The 27,558-nt window shown below is 48.1% G+C and overlaps 1 protein-coding gene and 1 pseudogene across 3 annotated transcripts in view; both read left to right on the top strand.

The window, feature by feature from the left end:
- Positions 1-27,558, top strand: part of LOC149330277 (uncharacterized) — a 132,531-nt gene that overhangs the window by 87,743 nt on the left and 17,230 nt on the right. For 2 of the 3 annotated variants that reach the window (XM_089560882.1, XM_089560880.1), the window contains one exon: positions 17,459-17,594. In XM_089560882.1, the coding sequence (XP_089417008.1) occupies positions 17,459-17,594 (136 nt within the window). Of the gene's footprint in view, positions 1-3,899; positions 4,236-17,458; positions 17,595-27,558 lie in introns of those variants that run through there. The other variant, XM_089560881.1, reaches the window with a different exon arrangement.
- Positions 23,996-25,100, top strand: LOC149330278 (eukaryotic translation initiation factor 4E pseudogene; annotated as a pseudogene).

The raw sequence follows: 27,558 nt of genomic DNA, 5'->3' as shown, positions 1-27,558 counted from the left end.
TTGGCACTAGGCTGATAACCCCAAGGTCGCGCGATCGAATCTCGCCGCATTTCGCGACGTGGGTGCGCGTTAAAGAATCCCGGGTAATTTAAGTCAGATAGTTTCAGACCAGTCGTGCGGACGGTACGTCCAGTACGGTCACGTGTTGCCGTACCTATTGTTCCCCTGCTTGCGTAGCTTCAAGTTTCAAATTTCTTTTATTTACATCATAGATGTGGGTAGGTCCGGGTAAAAAGTGATCGCAGATCACTTGAGAGACCCCCGGACCCCCCTTTACATGGCACACAGCAGGAAATATGAGTATTTTGTAGAAGATTGTAAACAACGGAAGATCGGCCAACACTATAGACAAAACTTTTTACACAGACACAGATATACATATGAAATATCTTATACATCAACTAAAAAATATATACTTAACAACGCAGCCGCTGATGCCGCACGAAGTGCTCTGAAATTCTCCGGTGATCCGAAGTCCTCCAATGCGGCGTTACCTACACTGTATGTGCAGCTTGGGAACGTTAACCTCACGAACCACTGTCTCGTCGCAGCTATGCTGCGTTTCGATGAGGAACCGCTATGACGCAACCACGCAGGGTCAACAAAGTGCATAGGATGTAATTTGCGGAACCACACTGCTATGACCCGTGTACGACACAGGGCAGATTATATGTGGAATGGCGCCTTCCACTTTTACCTTCACAGTTGTATACATACAGCCTGTTTACACGGTGCGGAGTAAGTACACATATTACCAGGCGTACCGGTACGCTTTCTCCTGTCGTCGCTGGTGATCGATCAGTCATATCCTTTTGTAATCACTCCTGTAGCGTCCTACCTTACTGCACCGATACTTGACCTGCAATATACGATTCCGCTCACCTGCGCTGAGTTTATATTGGTAATACAAAGGCCTGTAAGGAAATGAGCCGGGTTAGAGAAGCCCACTAGACAAGCAAGACGCTCCCCCGCCTGTGGGGAGCCGCAGAGCCGCGTCAGCCATCGCTGAAACTGCCTACAAATGAACATCACGTAATCAGCGCACGCCACGCCTGCGAGAAGATGGGTGTAACGGACGAGAGCAGCATTCGGAGAAAAGAAGCGCAACGAGAGCGCCAACAAGCTCACTGAAAGCGCAGCGGCGGCGTCGTCGTGCCTGATCGTAAAGTGCCCGATCAACGCCGCGGAATTCCGCCGCTAGGGGAGGAGCGCGGCGCTGTCATCGCGCAACTAAACTTCAGCCCTGGTTTCCTTGTAGTTCGCCGCCGGTGCGGACGCAGAACGACCTCTTGGCACGTTGCTCTCGGTGCGGTTGCTTCGCTCCAACGCTCACGTAGCTGGCGCCATCTCTGAACGCTTCTTGTAAACCATACGTGCCTAAACAGTTCGTTGCAACCAAAAAACTGTTTTTTTTTTCTGTGATTCTGTAACGATGAAAATATGTAGTTATCTTGGAAATGTAATGAATATTACCAATATACGGTGTTATAACTATTAATTGAATCCAGGGGCTTAATGCCTATGCACAGGCAGTGAGACCGTATTCCAGCTGTCCAGCATCGACAGCGGAGCCAAGACACCTTGTCGGGAAGTGTAATGCAAACTGTGGAAAATAGTTGTTAACAGATACGCGTAGACCGGCCTTGCAGCTTCAGAATCAGTATAATAAGCTACTTCACCTCCCTTACCAATTCGACTGCATTATTAAATTTCCCGCCCTTTGCTTTTGGATGAAGCCACGCCCTGGTCTTGAGCCAATCACAGAGAGCTAAAGCAGGGCGTGTCGTAGGTGGCGCCTGTGCAGCCAATGACGAATGGGGGGAAATTAAAAGAAAAACGGAATGTCATTGCTCTCAGAACTGTTATACCAAAACAGACCAAGCTGTGCACCGCGTTGTTGTTGTGTGTATTGCGCTTTTATATTTGTTTACGCAAATCAGGGCAGACGTGCTCTTTCCAAGCCCTTTCTAGATGTGAATGAGAAACGGGCCGAGGGGTGAGTACAAGGCCTTCATCGCGAAGCGTCAGTAATCAGAAAGCGTCTGCCCCTCGGCGCACGTATCTTCAGACACAAACAAGGCACACGCAGTCAAAACAAGGGACTGCAATACGCCAGCGATAAGAAGCACTGTCTCACGCTCGAGACGATGTACTGTTGCCTCTGTGGCGACGCAAGGTGAGCGCGGCGAGAGAGACGAGGTGTGTCTCGCGTCTTCGTCAGCTACGGAGGAAGGTCCTCGCGAGTGTAATGCCTCCTGGGGAGGCGAGAGCGGTGCAAAATATTCCGACGTGCGTGGGAGATCATCCGTGCGATACAGAAGGAGCGCAGAACAGGTTTTGGGGTCTATTTGTAGAGCGCGCTATAGAAGAGTTGGATAGAGGTGAGGGACTGGCGGCGAAGGCGCCCTGATAGGCGCCGTACTCGGCGCTGGGCAATGGAATAATTCTGCCAGTGAGAAGAGACGGGGCGCCCTGGCGGTTAGCGCCGTAGATCGTTGTTATGCTTGTAATGAATTCTTAGTCTAGCACTCTACTCAGCACAGGACAGACACGTCCTTTCAAGTCACGTGTCTTGCATGAACAATAAACGGAAAATGCCCAGGTGAAACTTTACTAGAGGCTACCCAAGCAGAATAGGTAATCGGGCCAACATTGGAATTGGATTGTTTTACTCTGGTCCTTTGTCGCACCGGCCTTTGCCAATACATTACCAATATTGGGTATGTATTGGGCCAATACATTACCAATATTGGCCAATATATTAGCAATATTTAATTTTATATCGGACAAACACGGATAGTTTGTTCTTAGCGATCTTTTTTTCTTCTAGCGTCTATGATGAATTAAAAAACTTTGGAGTAATCATTTACTAACCTGAATTAAGCATGTAATGAGCATCAATCTAAAACCATTATGCAATCCTGCAGTACGAGACAGCTTCAGTCACAACTTTGCAAGGAACAAGGGTCAAAGAGGTTGACACTGGAACTCTGAATACAGAGCGACTAATGCAAGCAACTCACTCTTCTTCATATTTTCAAAACGACGCCATGAGCTCATTCTGATATAACCAGCCATAAAGGATGCCCCAGAACTGATAGCGGTGAACTGGTGTCAGTAAAGCTTTCTAATGACATGCTTGCGCTATGTATCTAATATACAAGGTTGGCGCATTCCAAAGGCTTATCTACAAAAGTCTGTTAGTTGTAGAATATATAATGTAGGATTTACTGTGGACGTTAATGCGTTACAAACTATAAAACCCTCCCAGGGAAACCTTGGTGCAGTTGAAGAAGAACTTCATTACTGTATTTACAGCTGGAAAAATGGGGTTCTGTTTTAGCAGTTTTATTGTGAACATTAATTATAACAATTGAAACACAGTACTAATATTAGGTTTAGTTCGAATGTTGAAGTAATGTTAAGGATGTATCATCAATTTTATCTGTTAATTTTTTAACACTGTAGCATAACGTTTCAGTTTAACACACGACGTTGCCACTACACACGCGGCAATTTTACAACATTGTCCCAAGACCCGGGGCTACCGGGAAGAGGAATAAAGCCTGCGATGAAGACCCGGCTCCCAGCTAATCTCTTGCCACACAGGCCCAGACGGGCGCTATCAAACCCAGAGACTGCGGCGCACCGTCGATAAGGGCATGGTCTCGCGTTTTGAGATTATGCATAGTCTTCGACTGTGACGACAAAAAAGAAAGCCTTCTTTCGCGCGGAAACAAGGGGGGGTGTCCCGCGGGCGCGCCAGTTTCGGACGTGCTTCGCAAGTCAAATGCCTCCCTCAGAACCGGCCCGCGCTCAACGCTCCTTCTCCGAGGTGTGTGTGGGTGCGCGGGGAAGGGGGAAACAGCTGAACGCGGTATTCCGTGCACTGCCTACTAAACGGCCAGTTCCGCGACGGCTGATAAGGCGGATTGCCGTGGGGAGACAGAGCGGCCCAAGCCTTGCCTAGCGAAGTCCCCCCACTGTAATTACCCGGCAATCAACTCTCCGGCCCCCGCCCGACTGAGAAAAAGAGAGCGTCGCCCGTCGTGCCGAAGCAGTATTGAAGCGACAAGGTCCCGGTGAGACGCGTTCTGGCCAATATGCGGAAAGACGATCGCAACCTCGTGGAGCCGTCTAGTAAACCGGCGAAAGTAGTAAGCATGGCAATGCAAAGATTCCAGATCAAGAAAGAGCCGGCTTACACTCCTTGCGCGTCGCTGCAGTACACGGAGGTAAGGAAGTTTTCCTTCTTGGAACGATTGCTTGCGTAAAGACGGCGCCTTCGATTGATGGCGTGTTTCGACCCGTAATTGGCAAGTGCGGTTTGTCCATACATCAGGATGGTTTCGCTCTTTCGTTACCCTTGATATTGCATTATAGGCATACCAGCGATCGAGCTATCGGTAGGAAATATTAAATGGGGCAACGCTCAGGGATACCGAGAAATACGGGTTAGGCCCTTGTGTTGAGTAGAATACAATAGCTCGGCCTTCTGTGAGTTCACCGAAGTTTGTTCGTTTTGCAGCATAAGAGGCTCTCACTGTTCAGAAACTTGGATTTGAAGTTTTTTCTCCAGCCATTCGGATTGAGATTCCTAACGTAGATGATGGCGTCGAGTGTCGTCGGTTTATTCCACTTTTTCTGTGGTATTCAGTTTCTCCTTTGGGCTTGCTTATGCGATAGCATAGAATTAGTGGAGGCAACGCGAAACCTGTTTTAAAACTCGGACCCGTTTTCCTGGTTTTCGGTTGTGTTAAGTAAAACATTCCATTTAACGTCGTCATACGGTGCTTGTGAAAATGGCCGATCGGGGCATCACCTGTCCTTTAAGAGAGAAACAAAATGTTCGTCCTTTTCTGACTTTTAAGTGTCCCGTTTTGTGTGAAAGTAGCCTCTTGGTTTTTGGGAACGAGTACTCTGTTCACTCTCTTCTAAATTTTAATACTTGTGTTTTGTAGCCTCTTAGTGACTTAGGTTTAGGTTTATTGGGGTTTAACGTCCCAAAGCAACTCAGGCTACGAGAGACGCCGTAGTGGAGGGCTCCGGAATAATTTCGATCACCTTGGGCTCTTTAACGTGCACTGACATCACACAGCACAGGGGCTCTAGAATTTCGCCTTCATCGAAATTCGGCCGCCGCGGCCGGGATCGAACCCGCGTCTTTCTTAGTGGCCTCTTGATAGTTGGGATCGAGTACCCTACCAGTCGAGAGAAACTTGAATGCGTCTCCAGTCTACCATTTGGAGACATATAGGTGGCGTGAAATAGGAGAACGAATATGAGGAAGTAAGTAGTTCAGCAAGGAGAACGAGTTAAGAAAATAGGCTTCGGCTGGCTAAAGAATGCGGGGAGCAGGGAACGGAAGGTCAGATCAGTGCAAGAGAGTGTACTACAAGGCCAGGGAGAAGAAGGCCTCGGCTGGCAGGGACGGTCTTTGTTCCTTACATCGTGAACGAGGAGGCTCTTTGAGAAAGAGGGGCAGCTGGTTTTGAAGTGGAGCTCTGCTTGCGCTCGCTACACCGCCGCAGAAATGATATGCTGAGGGAGGAAGATATGAACGATGTCGCCGTTTTGTGAGTGTTTGTGTAAAATAACAATGACATTGTCTAGACCCTAGGCAGTGGGTTCTGAATCTGGATATATAAAAAAAAATAAGCGTGGGACACTATTGGCGATAACCGTGCCTTAGTCACGGCATAGCATTTTCGAATAGAAATGAGAGCGAGTTCTAGGCGATACTGGAAGCTGACTTCTTGCTGAGTTGTTGTATAGTAGGGGTCTCAAACTCGTTTCAGTAACGTGGGCCTCATTGAAAAACTCTTTACCCCACTGGCCAGTTAACCTAAGAAGGTTTTGATTGGTTTCTTGGGGTTTAACGTCTCAAAGTGACTCAGGCTATGAGGGACGCCGTAGTGAAGGGTCCGGAAAATTCGACCACCTGGGATTCTTTAACGCGCACTGACATCGCACAGTACACGGGCCTCTAGAATTTCGCCTTCATTGAAATTCGGCCGCCGCGGCCGGTATCGAACCCCCGTCTTTCGGGCCAGCAGCCGAGCGCCCTAACCACTGAGCCACCACGGCGGGGCTGAGCCTAAGAAGGGAAGGAGGAAAAAAGTAAAAACGAAAACAAAATTACACCACAATGAATTCATTGATAAATGAAGCCAAAGAAGATAAATCTAAAGCTCCGGCAAAGAAGAGAAATCGTTCACTTAAACTTGTTTATTTTTTATTCTATTTTTCTTATTCGAGGTTCTTATTGCGAAAACCTCTGTATTGGCGTAGCAAGATATGGCTGGACGTCGAAAAACCATTTAAGGTGATTGATTATCAGATTGGAAAAAGGAAAGGAGGAAAAAAGAGGTGCGTTTTAATGATTAATGGGCATGTTTACCTAGAAAAAACTGACAGAGCGATCATGAAACCTGATTTGAAAACACTGCGACAGCAGTTGGATTTCCTCTCGATGATTAATTTCATGCTTTTACTCTATTGACGGATTCGCGCATGCCACAATTTTTATAACGGGTGAGGGTGTGCGGCCGTAGGTGGCGCTTCTGTAGGGTGGAGGGGGGTTGGGTGGGGAGGTGGTGGGTGGTGTTTGGGTGGAGCCGGCTTTTTCGCTCCGTTTTTTAATTTGATTTTGGCGTGGCTATTTCATACCGCTGCTTAGGCTTCACTCATAGAGGCTTCACACGGACGACGCCTTCATCTTCGCCAAGTGCAGGTGGTAGTGCTATCGCAGTAAAAACTATAAACCGTGTAGTACGCATTTAGCCGAAAGCTGTTAAGCCAGAGTGTTAGATGTTGAGCCGTGTAGAGCTACGCAAACGCAAGTGTCTTGGGAGGAGAGGGTAGGCGCGACAAGTGCCTCACTTTCGGTGGGCCCTTGAATCACGCCGTGAAGGAAATGATAGAGCAGCGAGTGATAGGAGGGAAGGAAAGAGAAAGAAATTTCATGGTGAAAAGCTTCGCATGAATTTTGACTTCCTGGGGTTCGTCTTCAACGTGCACTGACATCCCGCAGCACACGTGTTCTTGCATTTCGCCTGCAGTAAATATCGGCCGCAGTGTGCCTGTCATGAGATACCGCTACATGATGCTTGGGAGCAGAACGCCATGACAGATGTCCTTAGCTCGTGTCATGTTATGAGGAATAGAAAAGCGCTGTAACGGACTCAGTCTGTGTGGACACCTCAACCCCTTCGTTAGGAAAGAACCGAGGGAAAAGAATAGGACAGAAGTCCAGGTGTGCATCCAATATACAGGGTCTGTTCTGAAAGTAGTAGGACTCATTTTTTATTTAAAATTTATTCATGAGAATAGTGCAAACGATAACAATTTTTCAAGGTAGCGCCCTTCCGCACCTACACGCTGCGGCCTATGAGTTTTCCAGTTTTCGTGCGCCTCCAGGAGCGCCTGGACCGGAATGCTGTTTAGCTCCCTCGTCACAGCCTGTTGAACCGCATCTACGGATCCGTGATGTTTCCGCTTGAGCGTCGATTTTATTCTCGGGAATAGAAAAAAGACTGGCGGGGACAAGTCGGGGCTGTAGGAGGGCTGAGGCAGCATTGCCGCCTTATGCTGGGCAAAAAATCAGGATCCTCATTCACACGATGAAGAAGATCCTGGCAGGTCGCTTTCCGGTTGGCCTTTTGCTCCTCTGACAACACTCCCGGCATCAACTTCGCGCACACTTTCCTCATGGTTAAGCTTTCTGTCACGATATCAAAAACTTCGGTTAGAGGAATGCTCAAGTCATCAGCAATCATTCTGATACTCATCCTACGATCACTGTTCAGTAAATGTTTCACTCGCTACCCATTTTCGTTAATCTTGCTGGTCGAAGGGCATCCGGAGCGTCGTCGTCTAGCACTCTTTCCTTACTTTCTCGGAACAGCTTCTGCCACTCAAAAAACACCTGATCTACCCATGGAAGCGTCACCGTAGGCTTCCTTAATCATGTCGTGAGTCTCTTTGCCAGTTTTACCAAGATTTACACAAAATTTGATCGCGTATCGCTGATCCAGTAAACGTTCCATGATTCTGCGTGACCAGACGCTTCGATAGGGGTTCACAGTACAAGCGACCTGCTCTCTTCAACAGCCGAGAGTCGACTGCCGATTTTCCCCATCATTCCTTATATCCCCCTTCAACGATCCTGCACGCGCAGACCGCCTCTCGTCCGCCCGTTCGCCCAGGAAAAAATCAGTCCTACTACTTTCAGAACAGACCCTGTACTTCATGACCATAATTTCGGGGCAAGCGCTTCCAGTTTCGTTGACTGTCACCGCGCGGCGCATGGCTTTGAACACTGAAAAAAATAGGGCGTTGACATTATCTGTGGCGTCATAAAAAAAATGACCATGTGACTGCAGAACACAACGTTATAGATCGCTAGGCTTAACGACACTGGTTGGGCGCTGTCCTGAATTCCTGGTAATGGTTTTGAGGACCATGATATTGACCCTCTTTCTTTTTTCTTTCACATCTTTCTTCTTTCCTTCCCATAATTGGCGGTCGAGCTGTTCACCGGAAGTCAGTCAATTAATGCGCCTTTCCTTTCCTGGGAAGCCAACTTCACGCCTTCACAATGGCGCCGTCCCCGTGGGAGCAATCTGTGAAGCACTTAGGACACCCCTTAGGTTCCAGATATGTGGAGGGTGAAAACGAGTTGTCGTTCACAGCTCTGCTGAGATTCGGGCTTTCAAGGGTGTGATAAGTGGCCGATTACACCACTCAACACCTGGCCCTGTGGTCTAAGCGCTTGTAGCCAATGACGTGCGCTGCTTTCTACGACACCCTGGGATTCTTCCGCACGTGAATGCAATCTTTGGGGCCGACGACCGCGAGCCTGGCTAATCTCGAGACCTTGCATTGCCTCGGCTGCGTCGCCTTTTAACGACCCTGTTGTATGAGACGTCAGATGTTTGCACAAGAGGTGATCCCCAACTAGCGTTGTTCTTGTTCATGGTTCCACCACAAGGGTGCGCAGCACTCCTGGAGCAGTCTCTGGTTCTTGATAAGCGGCGACGACGAAGCTGCCGTTGAGTACAAAACTTGAGATGTTATCTGAAGAAACGCGCGTAGACTCATGCTGTAATTGCATGGACGCGATAAACATGCTCTCCAAGCATATAAACGAACATAATTCTTTGTGGATACCTACTTATGGATAATCCTTTATCACTACGTCGACATTCATTTGGCGATGCAAATTCCTACAACAGAAAATAACCTCCGTACTAAAAACTGGTCAACTTTCTTAGTTCTCTTTTGTGAAAAAGTGGTGGTATATTGAGTATCTTGAATAAACAGCGCGAACGAAGACGAGCACAAAAGACAAGGAAACGGACGACACAGCGCTGAAAGTTTATTGAGTGGAAAGTTTATTTTACGTCATATGTGAGCAGGATATCAGTAAAGTGCCTCACAGTAACCTGGTACTGATGTACCAAATAACTTCGACGCAAAGAACTAAGCTGGCAATGAAGTGCCGTCAAGACCTTCCACTAAACTGGAAGTTGCATAAGGCATCAAGTACAGTTCTGAAACATGTCAGCGTAAAGAGCGCAAAAACCGGAAAGCTGTCGGTCGTGCAGTGTATTGGAGTGAATACCAACAAAAGGTGGGGGTCCTACAGAGTATCGGGGTTAATGCTAAAGGAAGATGGGTGTCCTCAGAGTACTGAAGTGAATGCCAATGGAAAGAGGGGGCCTTGCAGAGTACTCGTGCGAATACGAAAAGAAGGTCGAGGTCCTCAGAGTATTGAACTGAATATCAATGGAAGGTGGGGGTCCTGCAGAGTATCGGAGTGAATAGGAAAGGAAGGTGGGGCTCCTGCGGGGTATCAGAGTGAATGCCAAAGGAAGGTGGGTGTCCTCAAAGTACTGAAGTGACTACCAACGGAAGGTGGAGGTTCTGCAGAGTATTGGAGCTAATACAAAAGGAAGGTTGGCTCCTAAGAGTATTAAAGTGAATGCCAACGGAAAGTGGGGGCCCTGCACAGTATTGGAGTGAATACAAAAGGAAAGTTGGGGCCCTCAGAGTATTGAAGTGGATACCAAATTGAGATGAGGGTCCTGCAGGGTATCGGAGTGAATACAAAAGGAAGGTGGAGGTCCTGCAGGGTACCAGAGTGAGTACCAAAGGAAAATGGGGGTCCTGCAGAGTATTGGAGTTAATAGCAAAGGAAGATGAGTGTCTGAAGAGTATCGGAGCATATACAATATGACGATGGGTGTCCTGCACAGTTTTGAAGTGAATACCAATGAAGGTGGGGGTGCTGCAGGGTATCGGAGTGAGTACCAATTGAAGGTTGAGGTCCTGGAGAGCATTGGAGTGAATACCAACTTAAAGTTGGTGTCATGCACAGTTTTGAATTGAATACCAAAGAAAAAAAAACAGGAAAGGTGAGGGTCCTGCAGAGTATTGGACTCAGTTGCAAAGGAAGGGGGGTAGGTCCTGCAAAGCATGGGAGTGAATACCAAACGGAGGTGGGTGTCATGCAGAGGATTGGAGTGAATAGCAAAGAAATAAACAGGCAAGGTTGAGGTCCTGCCGAGTATTGTGGTGAATACGAAAGGAATGTGGATGTCCTGCTAAGTTTTGGAGTGAATACCGAAAGAAAGGAGCAGGAAAGGCGTCGTTTCTGCAGAGAACCGGTGTGAATACCAAAGGAAGGGACACGTTACCATGGGCGATAGAGAGACTCGGGTGAATCGGTAAACTGACGAAAAGTAAATTCTTCAATCCGCACCAAAGCAACAGTATGAGTAATGACAATGAATCGAGCCTCATTGTGCAGCCGGGAGTTATTTCTACCCTTCAGACGTTTTTTCACTTGCAAGAAGCTATCAGTACAGGGACCTTCTGTGGGCTTTACCCCCGTCAAAATGGAGCTCCCGTGGCTAGGTTCGAGCATACGGACTCGTACTGAGAAATCAAATATCACCGCCATAATCTCCACGAGTGATCGCGAATGGCGAACGATTCAATTAATTGTTATTCATGCTAGTTCAATTTTAGCGCAAGCACTAGATAGGGAATATGAACGACTTTTTGTGTGAATTTAACAGCGAACACTGCATAACAATTTTAACGTCGTTTAAGTGCACTAAATAAGAACATTCTTTTAACAGGAGTTAACCGGTAGTTTATACAGAAGGAGCTTGGAATCGTAAATAACCGTAAAAGAAACGGTTTTAATTGTTTAAAAGTTGCAGTTGGGCAGCAGTAGTGTCAGTAATAAACCGTGGTTTAAATGAAGTTTAACCCTAATTTTAACAGAGTGGCCTCGAATAGCCAAAACGTCAGGTCAAAGCTCTCTCTATTTCCCTCCGTCCTTTGTATTCGCGCTGTTGACGCCACATAACACACTAGCTCGCAGCGCCGCTCTTGCTTTTAGCGCTCTTTCGGCTTCCGTCGGCTTCTTCTCGGCTGGTGCCGGTTGCTGACGTACGCGATGTCTACGTCGAGTGTTGCCTCCTCGCACTGTTGATGTTTTGCCTCTGCTTCCCGCTGCTTGCTTGCGTGGCGCCTTCCTTTCCGAAGGTTTTGCCACGGGCGCGTGTTGTCGTTAGCATTGCGCGTCCCTGACGCGTGTCTCGTCAGTCGCCCAACCGACCTCGGTATCACATGGTCGCCGCGGTGGCGTCGGCAGCGCCGGCGGCGTTGGCGTCGTCGGTTTTGCTTGCCGGCTACCGTGCGTATCTTCCCCGCTCCCCTGAGTGCACCGTGGATTCTTGCTAGCGAGACGACACCGGACACCGACGCGCTGTTCTGAGGCGGAGACGTGCGCGTGATAGCGTCGCCGACGTCGGCCTCGTGGTATCAGTAGACGCGCCGCTCTTCCTAATCTTCTTCTTATTTTCATCGTCTTCCTGTTCTTCCTCATCAGACACTTTTATCTCGCAAGCAACGGTGCCTGCACAGCGCTGAATGGGCCCACGTTGGCGTGTTGTTCGACTTTGCCTCGGAATGAATGAATGGTAGGGAAAAAGTAGAAGGCTCGATTCCTGGCTCTATACCAAGTGGAGCACTGCTATCTACTGGCTACCCCTCATTTTAAATGCTAATCACGTCGCCTACTTCGGAATGGGAACCCTTTGAACGCCTTTGTTCGTTTATTCGTCGTTACGTGGCGCCAGGTATGGATAGCGGTGGCTTACGTTGTAGCGAGCTGCTGGCGTGAGCGGCGAATGCTCTCTAGAATGCAGGTCTGAAAGCGTCGTCTCACGGCGAAAGAGAGATTGAAAATTTGTTCGTCGTTTTTCCGCTGGGAGGCGGTAGTTGATATGTGCTCTTAGAGTTACTGGATAAGTTTTGGAAAACTAGGCGCTCTCCCTCTCTCACTGAATATGCGGAGGAGGCACAATCACTAAACAATTGGATAGGTTACGAAAGTACAGTAGGAGAGGACTGGATTTACCTAAAACGGCTGAGCTGGCTGGCGTTGAAAGCCAGGGGGCGTTGTTCTGGCTTTATGCCTTTTATAGACCGATTTATAGACTTACAGACCAATTCATTACACCGTTAAAGAACATTAAAGAAAGATTGGTTTATTGGTTTGGTTTATTAGGGTTTAACGTCCCAATCGACTCAGGCTATGAGGGACGCCGCAGAGAAGGGCTCCGGAAATTTCGACCACCTGGGGTTCAAACCGAATAAGTTGGAAACTGCCACATCAAAAGGGGCGATCCTATCCTCTATCTATCCATCCTGGACCTGATGGCTTTTAACAGCCCATACGCCTTCGGCAGTACTCTGCGATAGGTACGAGGGCTCGCAAGTGTTTGTACGAAACGCATACTTGCCACCGCTGTGAGCATTTAGTGAGTCTTTATGCGTTCGCTCTCATGCGTTCTTCGCGCCTCTACGGTCCACCACTTTGACAGGTTTTGACGGTACACATTTACACACTGTAGCCCTTCGTGTCCGCCATCAGGCCCTGCCTCGAAGCCCACACGTGGCTTGGGGACATTGGACTCCACATGACACATATCTCAGCTTCATTTCTCTCGTAGTAGCATTTTACATGGTAGCCCCGGAAAAACCAGACCTGAGGCGCAAGAGAAAGTACAGACACGACAACCCTCAAGACACAAAAGAAAACCGCAAAAGAAACTTCTTCCCGTGCAGGCTTGTATCGCATCTATAAGACAAACCTCTTCCTGTGCTGCAGACTTGTATCGCTGAAAGCGAAAATAGATCTCTACCCCCCCCCCCCCCCCCCCCCCCCCGCGCCTCGTCGAGCACTGCGAATGCAGAGTGACAAATGACGCCAGCGGCTGCGTCTGTGAAATGTGAGCGCTCATCGCGCGATAGACTCTCGTCCGCGCGCGACACTGGGGCGCTGTCGCAGCGACGCATCTCGGAACCACTATCGAGGGGCTTCGCTGCTAGTATAGCCACGCAATCTGGGCTGACCCGCTAAGATTTCAAGTGACTGACGCCAGGCGCGGGCGTGTGCGTGATAAGGAGATAGCCCGCGGTCAGGAGGCGTGCTTGGAGGAGGAGGAGGTTGAGGCACGTGGTTGCGCGTCCTCTAGTGACGTGGAACACAAACTTGGCACAGTCAGCACTGGAGGCCACGTGGTGCTAGGCGCGTTTTCAAAACGAGCGGCGGCAGTATGAAACACAGAAATTCAGCCTCGCTTATAATGTGTAACGTGGACAGCCACCCTGTTTTAGAGCCAAATTATGAGTTTAGTTTAGTTCATGGGGGTTTAACGTCCTAAAGCGACTCAGGCTATGAGGGACGCCGTAGTGAAGAGCTCCGGAGACGCCGTAGTGAAGGGCTCCGGAAATTTCCACCACCTGGGGTTCTTTAACGAGTACTGACACCGCACAGTACACGGGCCTCTATGATTTCGCCTACATCGAAATTCTACCGCCTTGGCCGGGCTCGAAACCGCGTCTTTTGGGTCAGCAGCCGAGCGCCATAACCAGTGAGCCTAGGTGCCGCGATGGCTCCGTTATGAGTAGAGTTGGACCTCGTTATAACGAAACTGATGGTGCCCGGCGGTTACTTCGTTACAGCCGCAGCTTCGTTATAGCCGGCGTTGACCGAGCTTGCAAACAGAATTGTCATTTCTTCGTTATATCCATTATTTCGTTATAAACCTGATTAGTTATAACCAGGTTCAGCTGTAGAATAGAGTAGAGACCCCAAATTTTTGGATCCATGTCTTTTTTTTGCTTGGTAATGATGCGCTAGCCAATATCATACTTGTGTCATGACGTCGCATTCCTGTACACCCGCTGAATTATTTATAATGGAGTATTTTTCTTGCGTCGTTTCGGCTTCAACAGACGAACGACGACTGTGACGTCACAGAAGAATGCGAGGTCACGTGAAGCAAGCAAAAACTGCTATATAATCGCTGCTTGTACGCCTTTTGCCATTCCACCTCTTGGGCAGGCTTACGTAATAGCTGGCGTGAATTAAAAGGAAGAAAGCAGCAATTATATTGTAATATTGTCGTTTCTCTATGAATCACGTGAACTGAACTCGTTTAGTACGTCACAGCCATCATTCGGCTGTTGAAACCGAACCCGGAACAGCACGTGAGAAAAAAAAATAAATTACAGGTTATATACGCCTGTTGGCGCAATACTCGTGCCGGTCTTTGTGTTATAATGTGCTGCGCATCATTACATAGAAAGCAAGCACAACTAAAATTTATATTTCTCTATTAATTCAAGCCACAAGGTACGCAGCTAAGGAAGGCGTGACAAATATTTGTGGTTATGGGCTCGTAACGATTGTAAAATTGTCTACAAGTGCAGACATCTTTTATGGAACACTGGGGTCAACTCCAGCGTTTTTTTGTTCTTAGTAAACATAAATTCTGCGGTTCAGAACAAGTTGATGTTTTATTTGGTATTAAAAGACGCACTTGTTGCTGAGAAAACTGAATTGAAAAGTTTTCCCGCCACTAATTTAACTTGCGACGCCAATACTAGGAACGGACTACGTAATCATCGTTTGGAGCAGTTTGAAACCGAATAGCAGTTAGCCGTACACCATAGGTACTCGCGCAATAACTACGCGCGAAAGAACTGTCTTGACGTCCGCGCAGTTTGCTTGCGAAACACGGTATTGCTGGTGGCGACATCTGTATTTCATGGTTTGCCGTTTTCTAGCCTATAAAAGCCACGTTTTCAGTGAAAGTGATTCACTCGTCATAATAACGCGATAATCTACCGTTACAGGCCAGCTTGAATTTGTGCTCAGTTCCTCGCAATACTTTTCATTTGTTGTTCTTAATGATCTCGAACAACCTAAATACGACCGCCTCAGAACGTAGCCAGAGACTCGTGCAAAACTGATCGTGCACAGGAGGAGCGAGAACTGAGTCTGAATCTCGGACTGCAGAGTCGTAACGTACAAGTACTACAGATGGCGCTTTCTTACATGCCACTGAAGATGAGAGGGATATACTGAAGTTAGTGGGTCGACGCTGTGTGCGTACACGCCGGTAGAGATAAGCGACTGCCTGTGAAGATAGATAGTAGCAAAAACATCAGAGCAGCTCTTGATTTCCCGTACGAATCTACAACTTCCGCCTCGCTTGAGAGCATTCATGAAATGGAGCCGTGGCGTCATCTGCCGCCGAGCGGAAAAAGGTCACATATGCCCGCGTGTCAGCAGATGGAGCCACCATTGGAACCTTTTGACAGCATCCAAGATGAACCCATAGAGACAGATATTGCATCCGCGGATGTGGAGTTATTTCCTACGAAAGAAGCCAGCAGGGACAGGTGGAGGATTGGTGGCGTAGAAACTCGGTTTACATAGAGTGTTGGAAGTGACCCTTAGTTATGCTTGTATTAAAGAGAACTAATGTAGTATCAGGTGTGTAGTGCCCGAAACCTGGCATTCTTAGAATAGGCAGGTTACTTAAATAAATCATAATATAAGGAACGTAACTGGGGGAGGTTGTTATACCTGTAAGTTCCAAAGCACATAATAATTGAACGATCCAACCCTACATCCATTCCAAATATAATCCTCCTAATATATGACACTTACGGAGAATGTAGTCTGCGTTCAAAGGGTAACTGGAGACGAAAACTTTTTGCCACCGTTTCTACTTAATTCAACGCTACTCTCCGTTAGAGTTTAAAAAATGGAGCATGGCTTAACTCTAATGCAGTGAGATACTCAGTGCCGCAAGAAATTTACAACTTGGAATCGCGTGTGTCAAGGGTCTCAGGAAGCCTGCCATGAAAGAGGATAAGACTGTCAAGCAATGGCATACAAAGGTCTTCATGTTCGGGCCAGGTTTCACACAGGGCACCGCCAATGAAGACAGGACGGCAGTGGTTTCCTGTAAAGTTTTAATATTGAAACTTCAAAACAAGAAACCAGCGAACCATCGCTTTAGCAGTCTGATGCCTCATACCCCAGGGTACTACTGATAGACGTGGCAGCCTAAAGGAAGTTTATTTGTTATTTTTGTTAATCAATGCGTTCTACAGCCTCAACGAGGCTGTTGCAAGTTTGGAGCATATAAAAATTTGTAAGAACAGGCTTGCAAGCGCCTTTAGAACGACAAAGAACGAACATTTCCTGGTAAAGAGTTCCGTATTTGGTTGCTCTATGGCAAAAAAAAAAATGCTACACTTGTACAAGCCAGTATGAACACGAATGGGTGAAATGTTCAAGCAGTGGTGGCTCCTTGTAAATGACAGTGTGCAAAATGTTATACTATTATCTAGTGATGAGAAATACGTTGAATTATTGACTTTTACAAAAATCTGAGGTATTCAAAACTACGACATGCGGCCAGAGTAAGGAGACACAATTGAAGAAGGAATGAAGATGTGGAAAAGTTCATTAATTTAAGCAAAAATAAAAATCAATTTTTTTCGTGCTTCTTGGCTAAGTAAGGAGGTGAAAAGAATTATTTGGGAACACCAAATCATATCATTACTCATTAATATTTGAAGCGTGAGTTCACGTTGCTTCGTCGATCATTTTTACCGCTTAAATAACACACAAATACAGAGCCGGGCAGAACACGAAAAAGGCTAACGAATACTTCTGTAGTTTTACGAAATATCAGTCCAATATCGCTTATGAACATGCTCCTTTCATGAAATATAAACTACGAACAGTTTCTATAAAAAATCGTTTGTAAGGAGACATGTAGGCTTTTCATTGGATAGGAATTAAACCTGACGTTCATATTTAAGGTTATAATATCGTCCTTCATTTCCGTTTCTGATGCGGGTTACGATGCTCAGGTTATGCGTGTGAAGTATTTGGTTGATGGCTTAGCCGTCATTGAATTCTTGTCACCATGTACAACTTCAGTTATGACAGTTATGACACTGCATGTCACAACTGTAATGTGTATGGATCGCAAAAGAATTGGGGCCTTTACCTGCTTCGAGACGAAAGAGATGGCTTGATTTCTGAAAATAAGTTATTTGTCTCGTGCAGATCAAACAGGCCGAGAATGGCGAAGAACCCACCGTCGCCCCCCACGGAATCTCTTTGTTCCTCGCCACCGTGTTTGTGGTGGGAGGCGTGGCCGGAATCGGCATCCTGGCTCTGCCCCATTCCATAGTGCTCACGGGTGAGTCCACGTATATCGATTCAGCGCGATAGGGTTAAGGCTCGCATTGCTGTTCTTGTTTTTGCCTCTGAAGCGATGGCACGCACCCACAGTGGGGTATTGGCCAGGGCTTGGTGCAGATCCAAACAGGGGAAAAAATTCTCCGGGCTTATCTCAAGCGGCTCATAAATAAAAGCTGAGTAATCTGGGAAAACGAACAACGAATTTTGGGAGATTTTGAGGAGATTGGAATGAAAACCGAGTAAACCTTTTCCTTCATCTTGTTTCTTTCTATAAAAAAATAAACCACTACCACCAACAAGGAGGGCGGGGGGCCTAAAAAACTGTTAGAAAATGATAATCATAAATAAATAAATTTTGAGAGACAAGTAAAGGGAAGAAGAGTTTACACGAAAATCTCCTGGTCTAGATATCCGCTATGCACTCTGGCCAATCCCCCGCCGTGGGTATGTGCCATTAAGCCTGAGGACATTATCATCATCTTAACGTACCCCCTTTGTCAAAAGTAACCGAGCGACAGGTTTTTGCTCATCAACCGTATGACGAAGCCTTTACGGCACCCTTGAACATCGAAAGGTGTCAGAACGGGAGTAGAAAGGTTAACCTTACTGAACACAGATTCAGAGCTTAAGGGCTGATGTAAGGGCTTCGCTACACGGCTAAGACACAAACCACCTGTGCCGGGTTACTTTTGGCAAAGACTGTACATGCGAAGAAGCTCGCACACCAGCTTAAAAGCATACCCTTTGACGGTTGCCCCGAAGGACAGCACGACGAAAAGACTAAACGGCAGCCATAATTGCACGAGAGGAATATGCAAATACTTAATTCTCTGCCGTGCAAGCCGCCGGCAAGAGAAGAATGATATGGTCTAAGGATTCAGGATATCTGGCGTCGTCGGCATCGTCGTCGGCGTTGTGAGAGACAACTCCTTGTACGCGAGTGCGTTTGTATACGCTATGCACCCTGGCCAACCCCCCCCCCCCCCCCCCCCATGGGTATGCGCCATTAAGCCTGAGGCCAACATCATTATCATCATCATCATCATCATCATCACACAGAGCGGCGGAGGGTGTTCCAGGCGGCCACTCTCCGGAGAAGCCACTTAGGTGGGCTTCCTAGGTCACGTGACCCTGTTGCGTCATCACTACCTACCCACAGGATTCTAAACAAACTAACCACCCTGACAGGTGGAAGTTAAATTAATGACTTATCGCGAGAGGTTGCTCGGGAGGAGCAACTTGGGTCGCGAAAGCCTCACCGGTGGTAGCGCCCGCCATCGCAGAACAGTGGCGCATTTTTTAACCGCTGCATCATGGCGCAAGGAGTGGTTGAGAACTCCCAGCGACATATGAATTTAAAGTTGAGAACGACCAATTCCGCATATATGGGCATTAACTCATTACAAGCTATCGCGTCGTACCCTTAAGGCGAAGCTTAAGTGTTTTGTTTGTTTTGGTTTATCTGGGTTTAACGTCCCAAAGCGACTCAGGCTATGAGGAACGCCGTAGTGAAGCTCTCCGGAAATTTCGACCACCTGGGGTTCTTTAACGTGCATGTACATCGCACAGTACACGTGCTTCTAGAATTTCGCCTCAATCGAAATTCGACCGCCGCGGCCGGGATCGAACCCGCGTCTTTCGGGTCAGCAGCCGAGCACCATAACCACTAAGCCACCGCGGGAGCTTCCTCCAATTCCCTCCAATTTTTTACTCTTCAGTTTGATGACATGACCACAAAAAAATTACCGACGATTACGTTACTTCCTAATGCGAAATTTGAGCGCAGCAAATAAGCTGTTTCACCTTTTCGATAGATTGAGGCAAAGAAATCGAGCAACACATGTATGCGCTATCACAGAATTTTTTTTTTTATTTTTCGCAGGAAGAGGGGGGAGGGGGGCGGCGTGTACACCCAGCGGCAAACGATGGGGGCAGAAGCGCGCGCAGCAAGCGGACAACACGATAAAGGGAGGAGGGAAGAGATAGCAGCGACTGACTGATGCCGCTGACGCCGATAGTGAGTCAACCCCAGCTGCGGAGTTGGTTTCAGGGACAACGCCGCCGATGCCGACACAAACAATATGATACCCTCGCTTCCGCAGCGCTAAGAACCAGGTCTAGCCGTGGGAAGGTGGTCACGTATTCGTCGACGTGCCGGGGCCTACGTGAAATAACCGGCGCGTCGGCAACTGAAGAGCACCCTATCCGCCACACAAGAACAGGGGGGGGACCCTTTCCTCCTCTTTCTGCATGGCGGCGACGGTGTTCTATGCAGTCACGTTATCTTGACTCTCTAGCGGCGTCAGCGGCATCCAGCGGTATCAGTCGGTCGCTGCTAGCGCTGGGGGGATGAAAGGGGGGCGGAGCTGGTTACGAGGCCGACGACAACGCCGACGACGACGCGAAACCCAGGAACGGACGCCAAAGAGCTGCGCTCTAAAACAACGGAATGCAAGACAGCACCGGGCCTTACCTATCAACGGAACTAACATGTCTGCCTTGAACAGAAAATATGTAAAAGAGTAGACAAACTATACAGGAAGCCTGCTGTTGCTGTTTTATAGACAATTTTTTTCTTGGCAATACGTGGATGTGTATTTGTTTTAGTACCAGGCCTTGCATAGAGCTGTTGGCTGCGCGTTATTGGAACAAAAAGAGATAAATGCCGCCTAGATGGGCGTATAAAAGTAAGATGACCGCACAAGGCGTGCGCTGCCTAGCAGCCGTATCGTTAAAAAAAAAATAAGGGATACAGCCGTTCCAAAAACACCACGTACAAAAAGAAAACCTTGAGACGCATGCCTTGGACGGTATAGACGGCGCCGGAAGTCAGCTCCGATATGAAGAGTGCTGTGCTGAAAATATCGGGCAGGAAAATTAACTGTTTCCTAATCTTTTGATCTTTCGTGTTTTGCGACACAGTGCCCGCGTACCCCCATCGCCAATGGCAACTGGTTTGGTTTATGGTGTTTAACGTCCCAAAGCAACTCAGGCTATGAGAGACGCAACTCAGTACTAGCAAGGATGTGGCGTCGCTTAATTCGTTATGAGGAGTTAACTTACCTCATGGCAATCGGCATTTAGCGCTCTTAGTAATTTATTTATTGATATTAGAACCCTAGGAAGGGGTTTTCGCATAGTGGTCATGCCGAAATATACAAGTACAATATTAAGGAAACAAAAAAAGGTCCCAAAAAATTACCGAAGACACATTGGAAATTTTAAAGTGTGCTGGACGAAAGCCTTGTGGTCAACCCACTGCCGCTTCCCCGAACCGCTTGGCGCGTGTTGGGCTTCCCGCATGTACGGTTTTTATTAAGGCGGTTGCCTTTAATGCTTCATACTGTCGTTAGCAGACGCGTCGGCAGGAGTGTCGACAGACGCGTCGGCAGCCGTGTCGACAGACGCGTCGGCAGCCGTGTCGACAGTCGCGTCGGCAGCCGTGTCGACAGTCGCGTCGGCAGGAGTGTCGACAGACGCGTCCTCAGCCGTGTCGACAGACGCGTCGGCAGATTCGTCCGCCTTTTGGTGTCACTGCTTAAAAGGCTCAAGGTTCCAGCATGAATAAAGGCGCATCTAGTGAATGCATGGGTTTCATAAATAAAATAAAAGGAGTAAAGTCAAGAAAAGGAAAATAAAATAAAAATAAATAAGAACAAAATAAAACTAAGATGTGAAAATAAAAATAAGAAACAATAAAATTAAGAAAAGGAGCAAAACAATAGGGCCATTTCTTTAACCTACACCAGCTACACCAGTGTAGCAAACGTCCAATACCTCCAATGAAGCTTTGCTACACTGGTGTAGCTGGTGTAGGCTAAAGAAATGACCCTAATGAATAAAAACAAAATATGAAAAATAAAATAAATAAAAAAACTGCGCAAGGAAAGGCTTTCTTTCGCCTTGCAGCACTTTAGAGAGCCAAAGTGCCCCCTGAATTTTTGTCTGGCAACTGCGGTCACTTTTTTGATAGTAGTGTTTTAGAGCGCAGCTCTTTGGCGCCCGTTTCACGGCGTCGCCGTCGGTGTTGCACGTTCGGCGTTCATTGTGTTCATTGGAGTTGGCGTTGACGTTTTGCACTCCGATCACTCTCCCTGGGTCAGTGGACGCCTGAATCGCGCTTTTGCGTTGTTGATGCGGCCGTATGAGCCGTTGCCTAGCAACCCTCGCGGTGGACACCTGAACCGCACCGTACAGGAAGGGAGGAAGTGGGAGTGAAAGAAGAAAGAGGAAGAGGGGCCGTAGTGAAGAAAATGAAAATTGTATTTGATGAAAGGAAATCACGCAGTACCTGTCTCGCATATCTCGGTGGACACCAGTAATCCGTTTGTACAGGAAGGGAAGAAGTTGAAAGAAGGGACAGAGGGGCCGTAATGAAGAAAATGAATTTGAGGAAAGGAAATCGCGGAGGAGGTTGCGCCGCTGCACGGAGGAGGGGCCACAGTTGGCACGATTCCAGCGCACGGATGAACACCCTGAGCAAGGACGGACACCGCGAGCACGAGCCATTAAAGGCTTTCGCCTTAAAATGAGTACGCGGATTCGAACCCGACCGCGGAGACCGCGTTTCGATGGAGGCGAAATGCCAAACGCACTCGTGTGCTGTGCAACGCCAGTGCCGGTAAAAACCCCCGGGTGGTCGAAATCATTCCGGAGCCCTCCACTACCGCACCTCTTTTCCCATAATTTCACTTCCTCTTTTACTCCGTTCCTCACACCCCGCAGCGGTAGTTCAGTGGTTAGGCGCTAGGCTACTCAGACAGAGCTCCCGGTTTCTAACCGAACCGTGGCGGCCGTGTTTTGGTGGATGCGAAACAGGATAGTTGTAAAAAAATTCAGGGTGGCACTTTGTTGACCTAAAGTATATTACCTAAAGTGCGGTGAGGCGAAAGCCTTAAGCGCAGTGTTGCTGCTTGTGTCACTGATGCGTTGTTAAGGTGTTAGGCTTCGCCTCTAAGAGTGAAACGCGACAGCGTCTTGCAACGCTGCCAGGGAGTCCACAGAACGCCACCGCCCGTTCGGTTCTACGCCTTGCTCTTCGGAAAGGAAATGTATGTCTCGCATATCAGGGCGGACACCCAAACATCGCCGTAACGAGAAGGGAGGAAGGTGGGAGTGAACGAAGACACCGTATTCACTAGACGCGCCTTTGATCATTCCAAACCATCGAGCTGGCATGGTGGAGTCAATAAAGAAAAAAAAAGCTGGCATGGTGGAGTGGTTAGCACGCATGCTCGTCTCGCACTCTGGAGACCGGGGTTCGATTCCCGAACTCGACCAATTTCCTACTCGTTTTTTTATTCATCTGGCCTGACTAGAAAGGTTAATTAGGCTAATTGGGTAATTAAGCAATTAACTAAACTCAGTCTCACTTACGTGGAGCATCACTATACGATCCCTTCAATTGGTTGCATGGTTACTAGCCAAAGTACAATTGGCCCGTTTGAAATTCGCGCACTGTGACGTCACGACCGTTTCGACGAATTGAAAAGCGTGACATTTCTGTCGACAACTCCTGCTTACAACGATGAGGCGTTAAAGGCTTCCGCCTTAAAATTGGGAAATGGCGCAGTATCTGTCACATATCTCAGCAGACACCTCAACCGCGCCGTAAGGGAAGGGAGGAAAATGGGAGTGCAAGAAGAAAGCTGCCGTAGTGGAGGTCTCCTCATTCGAAACATCGCCGCCGCGGTCGGGTTCGAACCCAGGTACTCTGGCTCGGTAGACGAGCGCCTTAACCACTGAGCCACCGCGGCGGGCCAAAAGTTGTGCTGCGCAATGCCAGTGCACGTTAAAGGTGTTCGAAATCATTAACTTTCGGTTCGGGTGTCCACCGAGATGTGAGAGAATCACTGCGCCATTTCCTTTTCTCAAAAACCATGTTAAACCTGGAAAGCGCATAAAAACAACGGACAACAGAAAGCGCTCGTGTGTCTGTCTCTTTCTGTTGTCCGTTGTTTTTATGCGCTTTCCAGGTTTAACATGTCTAACCAACTCGCCCAAACGCAGCCATTACTCAAAAACCAATTTCATTTTCCTTCCCTCACAGAGTTGCTCTGGCCACGGAGAAGTCAGACCGTTACTATTTCCTGAAAATCAATTTTCGTATTTTGTGTTTCTATCACTATCTTCTCCTTCCTTTCCCTTAAGATGCGGTTTAGGTGTCCATGAAGAAGTGACATATTGCGCCATTTTCTTTCCTTAGAACCAATTGATTGATTGAGAGTCCTTTATTTTGAGAGCGTACGTTTTCCTTTATAAGGAAAAACCGAACGCTTTACTGCGCTTAGAGTACCGCGTTTGCCGCCCTTGATGTGTGTTAGGAACATGTATACGCAGAGGTAAGTGCAGTGGTTGCATTGGAGGCGTCTCTGAAGACGAGTGATGAGACGCCATAGGCTGCTCGACGGCTGTATGGACGCGTTCCATGAAACGCGCTTCTTTCCCAAGCTGCACCGCGTGCTTGCAATGCTTGCTGGGATAGCCTGACGAAAGGATATATTGAGGAGATTGTTCCACGGAGATTGTTCCACGTTCTCTGTCGGTCTGCCGCACGACTGCTCGTTTGAACATCGTCCTCGTTTTGTAAATCGTTTTTGAAAGATCGTTCACCACGCGCACCGTGTTGCTAGTTCGCGTGGTCTTTCGTCTTAACGAAGCAGCGGAAACGTATATTGTTCAGGATGTCCGAGGAAAAGAAGCGTTCCAATGGGGACCTGGCGAAGCCTGCGTCATCTAAGCCTAGCCCGGATACATCACCTGAACTACCGTTGAAGCACCCACTGGAACATCGCTGGAGCCTCTGGTTCTACAAGAACGACAGGAACCGCGGTTGGGAGGAGAATCTTCTGGAAATCTCTTCGTTCAACACGGTCGAAGACTTCTGGGCCCTGTACAACCACGTAGAGCTGCCCAGCAAACTGCCCCCCGGTTGCGACTACTCGCTTTTCAAGACCGGCATCAAGCCCATGTGGGAAGACTCCCACAACAAGCAAGGCGGTCGCTGGCTCTTCAACCTGAACAAGAACCAGGGGGCAACGGATGTGGACACCTTCTGGCTCGAAATTCTGCTCTGCTTGATCGGCGAGGGCTTTGACGAACTCGGTGCCGATGTGTGCGGAACTGTGGTTCAGATCCGAACCAAGATTGACAAGATAGGTGTGTGGACGGCGGACTATCGAAGTGCGGACGGTAACATCAAAATCGGAAGGACCTTGAAGAGGAGATTAAACATGCACCCAAGGAACCTTGTTCAGTACCAGGCACATGCTGACACGCAGGCCAAGATCGGATCCTCAACGAGGGCTAGATACGTAGTTTGAGAGGATCTCGGGAGAAGCAAAAGAAGATACTGACATCGTTCAGCTTTGAAAAAAAAAAAAAAAATTGTAGCGAGAGCTTTCATAACTCAGCGCTTTGCTGAGAAGGTGATGGACGTGAAGGAAACCATGTCCGGGCACTGTTGTTTCAAACATTTCCTAAAATAAAAGCATTTTCGCCTGGATTCAGCATTTGTCTGATTGCCTAGGGATCTAAACACTAAATTGCATCAACTGCCACGCCCTTTGAAAGTCGATGCAAAGGAAAGAATAGATCCTTTTTACCGTAGTTCTTGAGAATACTATTTAAGAATACGCTACGCGGTATTCGATAGCCAAAGGACGCCTTAAAGTTTTTAGCGTCCTGTACAGTGCGTCTCTGAAGTAGCGTTCTACCATTCGTTGCGGGTAGCGTCCCTTGACCGGTTTTTTTCCGAAACGTGCGGCAGGCCTATCTAGCGCCCAGCGTCCTCCAGTCAGGTATTTTGTGGCCCGATGTGCTATTTTAGTGCACGCTGGGAGAGCTTTCTGTAGCACTGCATTAGAAGCTGCGGGCGAGAGCCTTAGGCTTCCAGATACTGGTTGCTGGCGAACCAGCGCGTGAGAACAGCACGTTCTTGAGAACCAGCGTCTCGAGGCCTTAGATTATGTTGCCTCGTTGCCCGTTCTACAGCAGTGCTAAATACAGGCCTCCGAGCATAGCGTGGCTTAGACTTCCGTGATTGGCGTATTCCAGTTCTGGAATACGAACGGGCATTTTGTTTAGTAGATATCGGATGTTCTCGCTACGTGGCCACATACGTGGCGGGACTGCGCTCGAGACAAGAAACGAAGTACCACTGAAGCGTCGCCCGACTAGATATTGAAAAGCGGTTTTGGCTTAATGGGGTTTAACGTCTCAAAGCGACTGAGGCTGTGAGGGGCGATGTAGTGAAGGGCTACGGATAATTTCAACCACCTGCGGTTCTTTAACGTGCGCTAGCATCGCAGAGTATACGGCCCACTAGCGTTTCGCATTCATCGAAATCCTACCGCCGCGGCCGGGTTCGAACCCGCGTCTTTCGTGTCAGAAATCGAGCGCAATAAGAAGTCACCGCTGTGGCATGATAGAGGGAAATGAAAATGTTCTCAGGAAATGAAAGCGGAGCAACTGTCTCACTATGTCGGTGGACACGTCAACAGCGCCGTAAAGAAAATCGGTATGGTGCGAGTGAAAGAGGAAGCAGTGAAAGTGATGCCATAGTGGAGGGCTCCGGAATAATTTCGACCACCTTGGGATACTTCCACTGGCATCACACACCGCACAGCGCCTTTTAAAGACACTTCTCATCCATCGTAACGCTGCCGCCTCAACGGACTGGCACCAACTGGGCCGCTTGTACTGCAGTGTGCGAATAGAAAAGAGTAGAAGTTAATGAAGTGAATGGAGAAAGTGGGATGGACAGATGCGCGTTGAAGGCACAGAGTGCGCCGGAGCGACAACGACGGTGGCGATGAAGCCTAACACCCTCCCTCCAGGAGGGTCTGAAAATAGCAGGGTTATCTACCAGCCATGCGGGTTGACGGCGTTCCAGAAACTGCGATAGTAATCTAACGCTCAGCTGGCATCTAGGCGTTCAGGGAGTGTACGCCACCACGATGTTACTGGCATCGAGCGCGTGCTTGTATGGAATGCGGGACGCCGACTAGCAATAGAAGGCGCCTCAGTCAAAATGAAATGGCATTTAGTCCCGATAAAATTAAACCAGAGACTGTTAGGGTACCTGATAACTGATTTCAGCAATCCTAAATTTCTCGAGTTGAACAAACAAACTGAGGCAATATTAACTTCAGTGAAGGAAGCGGAGGCTTATGTGGGCACCCAAAGCTGTCTAAAATCTAGTGTTAAAGGCGTGTTTTACTGAGGGCGAATTCCAATCGGCGATCCTCAGCTGCTCTCAGAATCCGCTAATGACAGGTTTAACCGTCGCCGTCCTTCAGAACTCACGATCGAAATACAGGTCAACCATTTAAACACGAACTTGCGTGCCACAGTGGAAGAAAAAATTACGATGAACTTTAGCGGCTAAGTGGTGAAAGGCGAAAGCCTGAGTACTGCATTCTGCTACGCGATTGTTCACTTCACATTCTGTAGATGTATTAATTAACTGCCAATAAATGACGCTTAATCTCTGCCTTTAGGAGTGGAACGCGACAGCGTGTTGTAGCGCTGCCAGGGAGTCCACGGAACGCCACCACCCGTTCGGCGCGATGCGTTGCCCTTTGAACGCAACGCTTTTTGTGGAAAGGAAATGGCGCTGTAATTCTCTGTCATCTCGGTGGACACCTGAAACCCACCGTACAGGAAGGGAGGAAATGGAGTGAAAGAAGAAAGAGAAAGAGGGGCCGTAATGAAGAAAATGAAAATTGTATTTGAGGAAAGGAAATTGCGCAGTAACTGTCTCACACATTTCGGTGGACACCCGTCAAAATTCGCGCGCAGTGACGTCACGACCATTTCGACCAATCTGAAACGCGGACAAATTTGCTAACACGTCTTGGTAACGACAGTATGAGCCATTAAAGGCTTTCGCCTTAATACATTAGAATACGCCATGAGACACTCCAGGATATGTAGCTTCAGCATACAGCAGCTCCGGGCGC

Source organism: Amblyomma mixtum, chromosome 9 (assembly GCF_055824585.1).
Source record: "Amblyomma mixtum isolate Tamu chromosome 9, ASM5582458v1, whole genome shotgun sequence".
Classification (NCBI taxonomy): Eukaryota; Metazoa; Arthropoda; class Arachnida; order Ixodida; family Ixodidae; genus Amblyomma; species Amblyomma mixtum.
Note: the sequence above shows the minus strand (reverse complement) of the source record. Positions and strands in the feature narration are given on the sequence as shown.